The sequence below is a fragment of the Agelaius tricolor genome, unplaced genomic scaffold (genome assembly GCF_023055355.1).
Source record: "Agelaius tricolor isolate 1412-34295 unplaced genomic scaffold, bAgeTri1.0.p SCAF_9, whole genome shotgun sequence".
Classification (NCBI taxonomy): Eukaryota; Metazoa; Chordata; class Aves; order Passeriformes; family Icteridae; genus Agelaius; species Agelaius tricolor.
In genome coordinates this window covers 11,882,838-11,898,804 of record NW_027269269.1, presented here as the reverse complement: position 1 = coordinate 11,898,804, position 15,967 = coordinate 11,882,838, and the positions used below count along the sequence as shown (strand labels likewise).

Below are 15,967 nucleotides of genomic sequence, written 5' to 3'. Positions count from 1 at the left end.
CTCTTATCTGGGTCATGCAGCAGGTCTCTGCCCTGGTTCAAAGCATGTGAGCTTTGTTCTGCCCCACACAGGGGGATGGACAGGTCCCCAAACTAGGTCACTCCTAAATCTCTCAGGGGAGTATGTTTGCATCAGCATCCAGAACCTGTGCTTTAAGGAGAGCCCTGCTCTCCTGGCGCTGGGGTAATGACAGCCTTGGTGCCTCCCTTGCGTAAGCACAACCTCACACACTCCCACTCAAATCACTGCTGTGTCAAAGACTCCCGTGGGTGACAGCCTAGGGCCATAGTCAATGGCAAAGCTTTTGATTTTTAAAGCAGGTTTTTTTCCCCCCTTTTCTAGACACATTATAATTAATATTTCATGGCAATCTCTAGAGACACAGGAGAGAATTCCTGGTCTTGGTTTAACAAAGCATATCAAGAGGGTGGCTGTGCATTGGAAGGTTAGTGTGCCCAGGTGCTCACTAACACTAGCACAAAACATTAGGTTATGTGAAATTTTTCTGAGGAGGAGCAGAATCTCCACCTTGCTGAGGATGGATATTTTAAAAGAGATGAATGATCCTCCACAGGGAGCAGAATCCTCAAAGCCAAATCTAGAGTGCAGGGCTGGCAGTCTTCCTCCCAAGCCAAGGCAGTTGCCTTGGTACAATTCAGAGTCTTGTGGCTTCTTGCTGGGCTTGCTGCAGTAATGCACAGTGGCACCAGTGGAGCTACTCACCTTGTGCATGCCCATGCTGGAAGTAAATCACGGAGCAGTGCCTTGTTTTCACCTCAGCAGCTCTCTCGGCTGTGAGGGTTACTCTGCTGCAGGATATTTTAGTTATGCCAGTAAATATCTTCCTTTCAGTAGTGCCAGGTGTTTCCACTCACAGCAGCTCCCACAACCACTTTGGAAAGGTACTGTGAGTATGGTTCTTGGTGGATTGCAACTGACCCTGGTAAGTTGCTGCACAGCTGCTGAAGGAAGTATAAAATGACAGCCATCTGTGAGCCATTACTATGGAATCCTCCTGAATCTTTAATTCAGCTCACATCTTAATGCTCCATCTCACTGGGGCATGTTCTCAGTCCATCAGACTGCAGGCTAGAGTCCAAACTCGCTATTTATCTGGGTTTCTTGTCTTCCAAGCCATTAAGAATTTATGCAAACAAGGTATTGGGGGCTTTTCTGTATTATTTGTGGCTTGAATCTTTTTGGGATCTTGCCTTCAGCATTTTAGGATTTTGTGTCCCTGCAGGAAAGTTTAGGATCAGTTTCCAGCACCTTTCTGTCATAACAGTCCTCTGACTTCTCACACACCAGTTTGTGTATGTCACATGCCATCCCGTTGCTATGCTAGGGTAAAACCTTGACATAAGTGATTTAACGGGTTTTAGACAAAATTCAGATTTGAATGTAACATGTTTTAGACAAAATTCCAATAGTCTGTCTGGCACCTCTATTTTGCTATCTGGTTTTTGTTAAACAGTGGCTATGTAGATGTTTCTTAGTGAATAGTTAAGGGCTGTGGCTTTACCTTGTTTACCTATTTCTGCCCTACCAGGTTTTATAGAGGGAATGTCTCACACATTCCCAGGCTGAGGGATCCACTGGCAGATACTGCAGTGGGGAGAGACATGCAAAAACTTTTGCAGTATGAAGGAAAGCTTTTGCAGTATGAAGGAAAGCATACAAGGAATGGTGCAGAACTGATATTACTGCTGCACTGCTGTGGCAGTTGCACTGCTTTCAGTAATTGGTGTTTTCAGGGGTTTGATGTGCTCCCCAGGGATGATTATGCTAAACCCCTTGCTGTGTAATGGAAACAGGCCTGCTCACCTTTTTTTTTTTTTAATCAAGAATACCCAATCTATCAGACATTAATTTGTCTTCCTTGTGGCCGGAAAAGTAGGTGACTTGGGAACTCCCTAAGTGTGGGAGCAGGATTATAGCTTTGCTTTCAGGTGGAATACCAGGGGCACCTCAAAGCAACCACTGCTGTGGCCCAAGGTGTTCTGTGGTCACCACCACAAGATTGTGCTCCCTCACCATGTGACTTTAATCACTGCTGACTTCAAACTCACATATTCTCCTTGGATGAACAGAATGCCTCTTTATTTCTTGGTGAGGAATTTAAATAAACTATTAGTGGAGAAAGCAAAGAGCGATGCTGTCTGTGCCATGCTCTAACTGCTGAACACGCCGTGGCCTTTCAAATGAAACCCCATATTTAATCATGGTTCTCTTCTAGTGCAGTGGTTGGCAAAGGCTCCTGTTTCTCCACCTGCTGCAAGGGGATGAGGATGGCAGTTCTCCCTGTGATATTGCAAACATCCCAGCTTCGAGGGAGGAGGTTGTTCTGAAACAAAGCTTTGGCCAGGTGTGAAGCAGCAAGGATTGTGCCCAAGGTAAGAAGCACAGTGAATGTTTTAAAGGGGAAGAGCTGGCTGTAGGTCCCGTTCAGCAGGGAGCAGGCTGGGTAGCGGATGACAGGGGGGATGCTCAGGGCAGGCTCCCCTGCCAGCAGCCTCAGCAGGAGCCCAACCAAGAAGCCAGCAGCTGACCCATAGGTGTTTGTGCTGGGTGCAAAGAGGGCACAGCAGAGCTGGGGGAAGAGGAGGGCGTACACCAGCTCCCCACTGAGGAACCAGAGGTCGTAGACAGAGTTGGAATAAAAAGCCAGACCAGCAGCCCCGGCCCCAAACACCACCATGGAGGTCCTCATGGCCCACAACACCTCTGTCTCTGAAGCCTGTAAAGCAGAGATTGCAGCATTAGAGACACAGTGTCTTCTGGCAGGATGGCCACCACTGCCCTGGCCTGGGCTGGTTCTCCCCAAGCCCTTGATGCTTTCAGGCACCACTTACTACCAGCAGCCAGGCAAGGCAGGTACCCCTGGAGGGGGCCTCTGATTTTAAGGGTCATGGTTTTATGCTGTTTCCATTAAAACCTTAGTCAAAATTTTACACTAGTCTTGTTAGAATGAGCAAAGCTCACCAGTGTGGGTATTGGTACCCCTACCAAAGATATGAACACCCCTGGCTTATGTTTGGAGCTCTGTCTCCAGAAACCAGTTCAGCAGCTGAAGGACACACACCTCCAGTCAAAGACTGGTTTAGAAATAGCCTTGAAGCAAGACTGTCTTTCCTGACACCAAAACTACTGAATGCTGCAAGCAGGTACCTTTTTCCTCAGGATTTTCCTGTAGATATTGTGAGCGAACATGGAGCCAGTGGAGAGAAGAGCTGAATCTGCAGAAGACATTGCAGCAGCAGCGATGGCTCCCAAACCAGTAATGGAGATGTATGCTGGGCAGAGATGTTGTAAAACAAGTGGGAGGATCATCGCCGACTCCCCTCTCTCAAATGGACTTGGAAGACCATAGCTTGTCTGATTCCAGTCTTTAAAACAAAACAAGGAAAAGTCACAACAAATCCTTTGTGAACATTTCTGCTGGCTTTAAAATTGTCTTTTCAGAAGGGCCAGTCACAAAGGGCTAGGAACTGAGACCCACTAAGTATTTTAGGACTTAGATTGATTTTTTTTGGTTCTTTTGTGAACTTTTGTGATTCCCTTTAGCATGCTGCAGCTCCCACTAGATAAAAAATTTCTTTTTTCCTCAGCAGCATCTATAGAAATGGGTGTGCTTTGTGTGATTCCAGAATTGACTCTATTAAAGGTCAACCTCTAGACACCGCTCATGAGGAGAAGGGAATTGGATGAAGTCATGACTTGAGCTGATTTCCTTAAATGTTCAGTGGTCTGGCTGCCTTTTACCCTTGCTCACAGCCAACACAGGACTGATTCCCTGCATGGAGACTGTGAGTTTACAGGACTGAACTTGATTCCTGCAAGCAAGAACCTTATTAACAATCTGTAGTAAGATTGCTGTGTCTTACATGTCTAAGGCATGAACAGAAGGAAGCATAAAATTTCTTCTAAAATAGGATTATACAAGGCTTTAGAGAGTCTGCCTTCATCTTTCCTCAACACAAAGTCTGGGAAAAGTCATTCATCATAAGGAAATAGCTTTAAACAGGTCTTGGGGCTGTTTAAACATCTGTAAGTAGTTGTGCAGTGTACCTCAGAGGACTTCACATTTTCTGGACAGATCGCCTATCTTAGTGTCGAGGATCATGGGATGGGGTAATTTGAAGTCTCTGTCAGGACTTCTTTGGATCCTGTTCTAATCACCTTTGCCAAAACCACATTGGTTACTCAGAGACAAACTGTTCATTTTACCTGTTGATGCTGCAACTGCCCCAATGAGCACCGAGGGGATGGCCATAGCAAAGCACCCGAGTCCAGAGAGGTAGGAGATGAGCCTTGCCTGTCCTGTTGAGGCAGCAGAGAGCACCCTTTGGAAGTAAGTCTGCCATGGGATGCTCCCAAGCACCTGAAACATTCATTGGTTACCAGTGGTACCCACCAGGCTGCTGTAGGTCATCATCCGTAATAAATTCTAATTTCAAATAATCAAATTCTCGTTTCAAGTGCATAAATGTTGCCCAGCTCTAACTCTTAAGGATAATATTTCTGATAGTTGAGAATTCCCTGTTTTCTTTGTTTTCATCCATTCACATTGGATGTGAAATTTTAATGAAAACAGGTTAATGGTTTGGCAGATGGAGAAAGCTGAAAAATGGTTGTTTGGAATTGTGAATCAGGCACAGAGAAAATGAAAGGGAAGTTTTTCAGGAATGCAGCTTTTGTAAATAAATCTACCCAAACTTAGCTATTCAGCTTTTAAAATGAAAAATAAAACCACAATTTTCACTTTCTTAGTAAACAAAACGAATCAGATAAAATCTGAATATTCTGTCCTCACCAAACAAACTTCTATGTGTCCCTATTATCAGTTTAGTAAGAGCAGAACAACCTCCTGGAGTCTTGGCTATATTGATAACTCAAAAGTTGTGTTGTGCAGTAGAGCAAATTGCACTGTGCTTGCTGATGACTGGCAGTCATTTTATTTTATTTTATTTTTTTTTTTCAGACAGAGGGAATTTTACATATTTATGTTAAAAGCACAATACTGAGGCTGCAAGACCAGTGTCTCAAAAGGTAGGAAATTACTAATTTATGTCCCAGGAGAGGAACTGGCTGTCTGGATGGTCTTACCCAAGAGGTAAGTTCCTCCATGTGGGTAAAGGATGGAGTGGCCCTACTGCTTCTTTTCATCCCACAGCTGAGCCCTGGGTCTCCCCAGTCCATTTAGGCTGCTGCAGGGGGTGCTGAGGGACAGTTTTACACCTCCAGCCCGTGTCAGCTGGCCATGCAGTGCAAGGCTCCTGGCTGGTAGAACTCGCAAGCTTTCCAGAAAGTCCCCGCACAATTTCTCCTCCCAACCACTTGTCCAAGAAGTACTCCATACCAAGTAGAGGAAGTCATCCAGCCACCTTCCAAGATACTGTTTTTCTATCTTCCCAATCCAAGGGTCTTGGTAAGATTGATGGGTTGCAGTGTAATAAATACTTTCTGTTGCAGAATTCACCAGGGCAAAGGGGATACAGATCCACTAGGATAGAAATGGAAGTTGTTAACCATTTTCCCAGTATCCTTGCTCTTGGAGAACAGATGCTTAGGTTAAGGTAGATGTAGAACATTGACTTACATAAGACTAAGCCTAGACTTAGAGTCTTCCTTACTCTAAGCCTTGCCCCTACCTTACTCTAAATCTACATGTTTCTGGTTAATGGCATCATCAAGACCATGAGTCTGTAATTCAGGTTAATTGGTACTTTCTGTAGACAGATCTCTCTCCATTCAAGATGGTTCTAGATAGGTTCTGCAAACTTCACTTTTGTGCAGACCCTTGTGTGTTCACCCAGCAAGGCCAGTGGCTTGTGTGAGCACTGTCTGAAATGCATAAGGTACAAAGACTTACAAAGATTGTAATATTTTTCAGGAAGCATGTTCTCCTAAAGGGGAACTGCAGGTCAAGGAAGTTATTTTTTGTCTGAGACATGCTGAAAAGAAGAGCAGGACTTTTCCCTTTAGTTAGAAAACTACCAAAGAAATGCACAGGACTTGCCAGGCTGAAGGTAATGAAAACCATCTGGATGACATCGGTGTAGGCAACAGAGTAGAGGCCTCCCAGCAGAGTGTAAAGTATAACAGTACAGGCCGAGATGGTGATAGCCAAAGAGCCTCCAATATCCAAGATGACCCTCATTGTTGCTCCTGCAGACAAGAACAGCAGTCAAGTGTTTTAAGACAGATTTCATATGTGCAGAATAGAGGATAAATAAGGATATGTTATTCCCCTGGTGCCAGTACAACATACTGTATGAAAAATGCAGTCTATAGAGAATGTGCACAGTGGGAGCTCAAGAGAGCCCACGATTCCTTCCTGCTCTTACTGCTTCACCTTGCTGCATGGCCATTGCCAAGGCACTTTGCCTTTTTACATCTGCTCTCCTACAGGGAAGAGGAAGGTACAAACTCATACTGGAAGAGTTCTGTATTATAATATAATGAATATATAGCACTATTTGTTTTAAACCTGAAAATATATTTTCTAGAAATGAGAAATGCTTGTTCCTCTCACAAAAGGAGACCTGAATCACAGCTTTCCACAATTCACAAAGGTGTACTACACTCTGTCAGTCCATGTGACCTTTAACAGATATAACAGGAAAGCAAGTATTTACCTAGGGATGCCAGGATGGCTGCAAACCAGAACACCTCTCCTAGCAGTGGTGGAATGAAAAGTAAGGTTCCCATCATGTTCCCATAAGTTTCTTGAAGGGGGTCCATCACAGTCACATAGTTCTTTGATCTCATTGGATTTACAAAGAAGAAACCACCTATCAGAAAGAAATGACATTTTGGTAGAATTTTGCATATTTTATATTCCAGGAAAAAAAGAGGTAAGAGCAATATGGTATACGTCTATCAGACCCACCCAGTGAATTTGTACATAATGGACCCTAGAGAATGAAGCAGCCAATCAGACACCAGGGTTTAAATTCACTTGCTAAATGTAGGGTTTCATCCATTTGAGAGTTCCCATCTTATAAAGGATATCTGCTTACAGCTTATATATATGACTGTCCACTTTTGGCACACCTAGATCTTTCTGAAGTGGCTACTGGAGGTCACCCCCTGTGGTACCCCAGATGGCACAAAATACCTGTGTGACTGTAACAGGAATTTAGCTCAGTGGATACCCATATATAATCTCCTCTGCATCCTCAAAGTACTACCAATCTGAGACAAAGTTTATTGAAAAGCATCCCATGGAAGATGACAATAGCCAGAGTGAGGCATTGAAGTCTCATATTTGGCTAAAAAGGAAGCAAAGTTTTGTCCTTGGTCATGTGATGCAACCTGTTGATATGTGGTCCTTTTCTGATTACAGTTTTCATTTTGGTGCCTTCGTTGTCTCTTCCCAGGACTATATTGTTTTAATCTGCACATTGAGCAGAGTCTCACCCACCTTCATCTAAATATTGGACCTCAGATGTGCAGCCATCTCATTAAAACCAAAGAATACATATTGTGTCTAACCCTGAAGCCAGCAGGACTGCTTGTCTGGGCACTACTGACCTGAGCAAAGATTGCAGGATCAGACCTGCACTCCTCAGTTTCATTAGTAGGAATTACTCACATAAGCAGTCCTGGCAATATATTTCCAAGCTTGATTCATATTCACGTCAGTTGGACTCTTTTCTTTGACTTGAGAATAAAGGTTATTGTTCTTTTAGAAATTCCTGTGTAAGGTCTGCACAGGTCTCCTTGCTTTCATCATCCTGTGTCCCTAGGAGAGTTCTAGTATAACACAATGTGGCCTGAAAGCAACTTTGGTCTTGGCAAGAGAGCTGAACCTCAGCACGAGTCCAGTAATTCTCAGAGTTAGAAGTGGCAACTCAGGTATAGAACACTGCACACTTAGCTTAGTTTCAAAAAAAAAAAAAGACCAGCTACAAAGTGGCATAAGCTGGTAAGCTGGATACAGGACACATTCATCCTGAGACGAGACTACTCAGAAGAATGCATTTTAGTGGAAAAATCAAGATACTATTATTTCATCACTCAGAAATTACAAGGAAAAAATTAGATACCAATACTCTCAATAGTCTGTGAATTAGAGACCATGTGAAAAAAGCAATATGCACAAAAAAGCAATAGACATATTATTCTAAATTCTCAGATAAGATTTTTGTCCTATAAATTACTACAAGCAGGCAAAACTCTACACTAGCTCCAAGCTACCCTATGTTTCAGTTCAGAGGACAGCATTATAAATGCTTATTCTCAATATATGGGAGACTGAAAAAACAAAATCACATTTAAAATGTACCCTATATTCTGTTACATATCTTAATGTACTCCTATGATATATTTTTAAAGCTTATGTGTCCTAATCACATGAATTATTTACCAATAACAAGGGACAAGGCAAATCCCACAGGTGCCTGGACCCACAGTAATCCTTTTGAAGGCAGATAGACGATTTCAGCTGTGCTGTTGATATATGCTCCTCCAACCCAGGTGGCTGTAATCATGGAAGATGAAAGGTCAGAATTGAGAGACGTATTCTCAACTAGCCCTGCAAAACACTCTGAGAACTTGTAAATATTTTTCTCATACAAATATTTCATCACACCTCTATTTTCTTTGCAAAGTTTTCTGCCATACAGAGATGTGCTGACTATAGGTAATAGTATTATAATCTCACTCTAAATTATTTTCCAGCTTCAAGAATGAATATTTGTGAGTGCATGGAAAAGCTCAATGTTTAAACATTTAGAGGCAATTTGAATATAGTAATTTTTAATTACTTTTTTTTCTCAGAGGAAGACTTTTGCTAGAGGAAATGGAATTGCCTTTGTAGAATTGCCCTCTTTCAAGAGCATCACTTACAGGGTCTTAGAAAATCGACATTAGGGATAACAAATGCAAACAGGCAATGCAGTCAGATAACAAACCTACAAGAATGATTTAGGTGCCTTAGCCATGGAAATGCCACTGGGGGATGCCTTTACAAAACACAGGTCAGGGAAGCAAATTTCAGATTATGCCAGGCAGCAAGGAGAGAAAAGGGAATTGAGGGAAACTCTCTCTTTAAGAGAGAGACCAATGTTCACCATGAGTGACAATTTATTTCACACAGAACTAGACTTTTCTGTCAGTAAAATTCTTCTGTTATGTTGGATAACAGAAACTGGTTCACAACTAAGACCGCAGTCCTCCTTAATGAAAAGTGTTGTATTCTTTTGTCACTCTTAAATTAAACTCTTAACTCTTAACTAAACTCTTAAACGAATCTCTTTAATTTAAGAGAATATACATAAACATTAGGTTCTGCTAAGTGTGAAGAGGTTGGTAAGAATCCATCCCAAAATGATTCATGAAACCATACTCCTTTAAAGTCACACTTAAGCAAAATCTACCCTGACTTTAAAGGAGTTCACTTCCTTTGAAAGAAAAGTCACCCAGATCTATGCAATACATGTGTTTTAAGAAGAATTTTAAAAAGTCTTTTAAGAAAGCTTACCTGTTGCAGTAAACAATCCAATGAAAACATGTATATTCCTGCCTCCAACCATGGCCATCTCTGTTGGGTTCCTGTTCTGCTGATCCTTTCTGCTTTTCCAAGAAGCCCAAATTCCAGTAGCTAAAGTTAAGGTAAAAAATACACTCAGAGATACTAAGCCTGGTATATTTAGAGCCATTTTCTGTTGCTCAATTTAGGTTATATAGAGGAATAATGGTGTGATGATAATGTTCTTTGATTGAGTACACAATCAGAAAAAATCAGTGGAAATAGTGGTGCCTTGTAAAGGAACTGCTGGACTTTGCAACAAAAGAAGCAGTATGAAACAGAGTGATAACCCCAAAAGTCTGGAGAACCAGATGCAGAGTCTGTCTTTGGAAAAACACTGGCAATTCTGCAGCCTTCCCCCTTCTCCAGTAGATATCCAATCTTGTTTTTGTGAGGAGCAAAGATTAAGAGCATAGGGATTAGTGATGATATGCCTAATGGAAAACTGATGTGTGGGGCATTACCAGATTGGCTTAAAGTAGGGGAAATGTTATATTTTGTCTGATACGAAATGGTATGAAGATAATCCATATTTCTCTGGGTTCTAGGCACAAGGCTATAGCAGAAGACAGGGCTAAGAATTTGTTTAAAACTGACTAGACTAAACTCTCAGCAATGATCAAAATAAACATAGGAAACAGTAAAAAAAGATTTACCATTGACCAATAAAGGAGATACATGATGATACTCAAAGAAATGATCGGAAAGTGGTAACAGAGTGAGGTGGTGTTGGACTCTTCAATGAAACTATAAGAATGATACAGACTTTTAAACTTTGTGAGCCTCTCTGTTAAGATAAATAATTCTGGGGAAAAACCTCATATATGCATTATGGAATTAAGTTGGTTACATTTATTGTACATTTATTGTAGAGTTGCCACACCAATATCTTTTCAGTTGCTCTGTCAATCTTTACCATCTGTCCCTGTATGGCTTTTATAACCAATTCTATGTAAAGTCTGCCTATTTTAGGGTACATATATGACTTTCCTGGATATCTTTGTTCATCCATGGAGTGGGTAGCTCATTTCCACCGTGAAATCTCCAATGTCTTCTTCTCAGATGCACTCTGAGTAAAGGCCAAATCTTCAGGAGGGTTTTCTGCAGTGTGCCAGCTCCTGCAGACAGACAGGAGTGGCTGTGCATGGAAGTGACAGTGGCACAGGCTAAGCATATCCCATTGGCAGGACATGGTGGGAACACACAGGCTGATGGCTGGCAGAAGAAAAGGGGAGAAGTGCAGGAACTCTGTGTTGTCTGAGACACCTCTCTGTACAAGGGGTAATAAAGGTTTTGGTAAGATATGCAGTGATCTGGTGGGAAGACTCTATAATTAGTGTTTATTAGTGAAAATTAAAAGAGATGAAAAAGCCTGACAACCAGATGATTACTTAACCTACCTTAGGAGAAATATTCCCTTATTTATAATAAAATGCTATTTTCACTGAGCAGTGACTTTTAAATTTGAGCCAATTATTTCAAGTACAAAAAGGGACACAGTGCATTTTAAAGGCACATTTTTTGGGGTGGTAATTAGAAACACTCCTTCCACCTTAAATGAACCTGCTACAAGGTCCTAGAAACTGCAGCTCCATTGCCAGTGGCAGTGGAGCCATTGGTTTCTCTGGTTTGCCTTCCTTGCTCAAAATGGGTGTTCCACAAACTATTAAAACAGCCTACACATACTAAGTTTTTTCTATGAACAAATGTTTTACAGCATATTTGGTCAGCAGGAGCAGGGAAGGGTTGAAGGTGCATGTGGCTGAGGGTGAATGCAGCCAGGTCTCAACCTGCTCTGCAATCAGACACTCCTGGGAGGACAGACCTGACCTTGCACCTTTCATGTGAGGGTCAATTAAATTCAACATGCCCAAAGAAAGATTTGAATTTGTCTTTGACATCTGCAGAGAATGTCTGGACTGACCCTGCTTTTTCTCATCTCTTGGGAAAAAATCCGAAAAATTGTCAGGCATAAAACTCTCCAGAGAAACTTCATTTAAAGACTCAGACGGGTGGAGAGCGGATGTGGTAGGACACAATGTAAGTGAAAACATGACATGATGGGATGAAGGCAACTTAGAGAAAGAGCATATGTAAGGTAGTTCATCTGAATCTGGAGTGGTTTTGCTGATATACAGTGCAAGGGCTGTAAAAATACAAGCTTATACCAAGAAGACCAGTTCCTCACTGAATCTGTTATTGTAGTCTTTTGCCATTAAATGACTCTCAGCTAATGCATCTATTTTTAAATTAAAAAAAAAAAGAAATCTCACCAATGAAGAGGTTTTTGAGGTGGGTTTCACTCCCTGCTCATGTTGGAGGGCTGCAGCTTTGGGTGCCAGCTGCTGTGCTGCTCACTTCAAGCTCCTGGAGTAACCCATGGGGACAAATCTTAGGGGGAATTGACTGACCTGTTTCTAGTCTTGTGAGGCAGGACAGAGTAAGGACATGTCTCAGACTGATGAACTCAGGGTTGCTTCTAAGAGCAGTGTCACTGTATTTCAGAGCTTGATTTGAATGCTTACATAGAGGTGGCTGGTGTCACCTGAGATGCTATAAAACCTCTGAGATGTCCACTTGGTCAAGCAGAGGCTACAGTCCCCACTGGAAACACCTTGCCCTCCTGGAATAGCAGCCAAGATATTCTGGTGTATCTCCAATGGTTCTGAGCTTGGGGGATACAAGTCCTTTCCAGTACCTGAGGGAATACAGGAAAGCTGAGGAGTGACTTTTTACAAGGGCATGTAGTGACAGGACAAGGAGTAATGACTTTTAACTGAAAGAAGGTGGGTTTAGATTTCACAAAGACATTCTTTACTGTGAGGGTGGTGAGGCACTGGCACAGGTTGCCCAGAGGAGTTGTGGGTGCCTTATCCCTGGAAGTGCTCAAGGATGTGTTGGACAGGGCTCTGAGCAACCCAGTCTGGTGGAAGGTGTCCCTGCCAGTGTCAGGGGGGTGGAACTAGATGATTGTAAAGTCCCTTCTAACTCAAACCATTCTGTGACTCTATGATACTCAGCTGACCTCTTAACTCTTACACCTTAAAGTTTTCTATGTATTCTAGAAATGATCTGCACTGTAGTGAGCACTTACAGCTTTGTAAGGGTAAGCTCTGTAGTGAGCTACTCAGCTTTGCAACTGAAGAAATAAAGATGGACAAAGCAGTGGCCTCTGTGGCTAAGACCATGCCTTTGCTCTTCCTCTCTGGGTAAAACGTGCTGCATTATTGCTGACGGGCTTTAGATGGCTCTCTGTGGCCCATGGGCTCAGGAGAAAAGGGGTGCTTCCTGGTGAGAGACATCCTGCAGGGAAGGGCATTTCTGAAGGGTGGCTGTCACTCCTCTGGAAAGGGACAAGCCCAAACAACTGGAGCTCTGTAGGAGATTAAATAAGGTACTCTGAGAGTCTGGAAAGGTTTGGGTTATTTTTAAATTCCCTTTGGGATTTTTCAAGGTTGTTTGCAGAGAAGAGTTCACCTGGGAGCAGAGGCACAGGACTGGGGCTGGGGCAGTACAGCAGGAGGCCACGGCACTCTGAGATCTGCAAGGATCAACCTGTCACTGGTTTACTTTGCTCTGCAAGCCAAAAAAATCGAGAACATCGAGTGCCGAGGCCTGAGGCATCTAAGCCATTTGCATCAAAATGAACTGACAGTTCCTCTTGAGATGAGAGGGTATGAACTAGTCTGTAGTGTCCAGCCCAGGTATTTGGACTGTGTCCTTGATCTGACAGCTGAAACACATGGCTGTTGGTCTCCAAACATTTACATTTTTCAGATGATGTCCTTGGTCTAAAGTTTTGTTCCTGTCCCAAGTTAGTCGTAATTGCAAGTGGCTGATCTCCTGCATGAGTTTCAAAGGACAGAGAGGGATAATTTGATGCAAACCCAACATATTTAAGTCCTTCAATCAGAGCCTGTGTAGTGTGATTGCACAGTGAATTAATATCAAAATGATACAAATATTTTTGTCTTTATGTCTGGGTAGTTTTTGACTATTAATTATTTAAAGTCGATAGATACAGAAAAGATAGACAGATAGACAGATAGATAGATAGATAGATGAATGTAGAGAATAGCTAGATATAGAAGAATAAGTGTCTTAGTTTTACTAAGTTCTTCATGTACACATTACAAAAAAAAACCTCTTATGGACAAAATTGCTCTTTTCCTTTGCTAGGAGATTTCCCTGAGAGAATTCTTTCCATCTTGGAAAAAAACCCCAAAACCAATAATTTAAAATCCGTAGTAATCCTAATTCTGAACCATGATCTCTTATCTTCAGTCAGGCCAACTCCCTGTTCAAATCAAAGCTTTTATTATTTTTAGTACTATGCAGACATTTTCTTTTGAAACCTTGCCCACCAGAAGAGTTTGGGTTCGCAGGTCTCCCTGCAGTGCTTGGCATGAGGAGCTGCCCCTGTTGCAATGTGCTGGCTGGCTTCTGGAGAAGGCTCTGGTGTCACTTCTGAGAGCACAGGTCTTGCCTCATGTAAAAGGTGATCTGGGAGATCCAAAAAAGCATGAGCTGAAATAATTTAATCTAATTTAGTCATCTTTACGTATTTTCACTAAATGATTTTTTAGCATTCTTGTGTTTGCAAGAGACAGCTATTTGCTTTGGTCAGCCACACCTTCATGTTGTTAGCTGCAGATGAGACTCTTGGATCTCTGGACATTTGTGCCTGGGTTCTTTGCTGCACTTCAAATGGCACCAGATGTTCCTGTCCATGGTGGACAACTGAACCTTGCTCAGCAGGGCAATGCCTCCCACTTGCCTTAAGCATCTCTTTCAATGTGGGCTGGGGGAAGGTTGCCTCTCCCCATGGCCTGTGTATCTTGATGCCTACCCTAGAAGAGACTTCTTCATGGTGATTCAAGTCAGCTTATTTAACTCTGCTTTCTCTGTTATCCCATTTATCTTCCTATTGGAGGTAGTTTGAGCTCACAAGTCCTTCAGACCACACAAATCAAGCCAGAAAATAAGTTCAGAATAGCAATATTTAATATTTACATATATCAGTGAGGCCAGTGGTCACCCAGTTGGCAGGACAGAGGGTGTTCCCAGGAGCACACAGACATCCCCAGGGCAGGACAGCCTGGAACAAGCAGATGGCAGCAGCACAGTGCACTTATTTTTCTGTGCTGGAGGTGTGCCAGTGGGTATCTCTTCCTCTTCTGGTGCTAGCACAGCCAAAGTTGGCTTTGTCCCAGAGGTGAGAGTAAGGGAGTCAAAACTAAGGGATGAGGAAGGGCAGGTATTTAGGGACTGTGAAGGGTTCACAGAGCCCCTGTGCTGATGAAGGAGTCCCTCTCCACCTGACTAGATGCAAGTATACTTCTTTCACTGCCTCTTTAACTCTTTTCCTGGTTGGCTGTCAGCTGTATGTGGTTGCTCTGTCCATGCTTCATCTGCTGGCAAAGAACATGAGCTTTTTAAGCCACCTGGCAGGTTTGGATGCACCTAATGATGGGCTGCAAACTTCAACAAGTCTTATGCTTTCTTCTTTACAGAAGTTGCATTTAAATTTTATAGGTTAAATTTCCTCCTTCTAGGGGTGAAACTATGCTCCAAGGTGCATATGCACCTCATCTAGGCAACTGGCCTTTTCTTCTCCATTTTGATATAAAGGAGAATGTGAAGCATTTTGCATGTTGCATTAAAGGACAGCACAAGCAGCCACATATGTCTGCAATAAGTGTATTTAAAGAGCTTGTTCCCATGCTACAGCACAGAAATACAAACAACTTCGAGAAAACACAAATCAGGGAAAATAGTCTCCAAGTGCTTTAAATATATTCAGGTTTTCTAGCTGCCTACATGCATTCAGGATGGGTAAAGATGATTTCATGGTTTGGCTGACAGCTCCTGTCCAAGAATTAACCTTTGAGGAAGTCACTGAAATGATGAGTTTTCTGAAACATCCCAGTCATGGATATTAGCTCAAGATCAAGGGCTTGCTCTTGAGTGATGATGGGGAATTATGCAGTTGCTGGTTGGTATTACAGTTGCTAAAAAACTAAAGCTGATGCAATCTGCTGCCTTCAGATTATATCTTCTATATATTACTAAGTTGCACATAATTACTACATTTATCTTTGGTGAGTTAATTCCTTGATCCATGTGCTCTATTCTAGAGCAGCCCTTCAGACCTGTGTGGAAGTTAGTGAAGTTCTTAGGCAGTTTCATGAAGGCAAAATTGGTGGTGAGGTTCTTCACCCTTTTGTTAAGCCAGACATTTCTAAACTCTTGCTGCAAGCCCTGTTACCTGTGTCGACCCAAATGCTCCTCTACGGCTGCCACAACTCTCAGATGTTCCTGAAGAGCCAATTTAGAAGTGCCCTGGGCTTTGGCAAGGGTATCTGGCTCCAGGGTGGCAGAAAGAGGCTGGAACCCATGTTCTTGAGTTCCTCTGCAGTGTCTCAAACACTG

At 42.5% G+C, this 15,967-nt stretch overlaps 1 protein-coding gene across 1 annotated transcript; it reads right to left on the bottom strand.

The window, feature by feature from the left end:
• Window positions 1-2,215: 2,215 nt before the first annotated feature.
• LOC139593160 (high affinity choline transporter 1-like) lies at window positions 2,216-9,665 on the bottom strand. The gene is made up of 8 exons (XM_071433851.1): window positions 9,488-9,665; window positions 8,372-8,485; window positions 6,639-6,794; window positions 6,020-6,168; window positions 5,360-5,503; window positions 4,228-4,381; window positions 3,169-3,386; window positions 2,216-2,737 (listed from the first exon to the last, which is right to left on the bottom strand). Exons 1-8 carry the CDS (start codon window positions 9,663-9,665, stop codon window positions 2,216-2,218), a joined length of 1,635 nt encoding a protein of 544 aa, XP_071289952.1.
• Window positions 9,666-15,967: the final 6,302 nt, after the last annotated feature.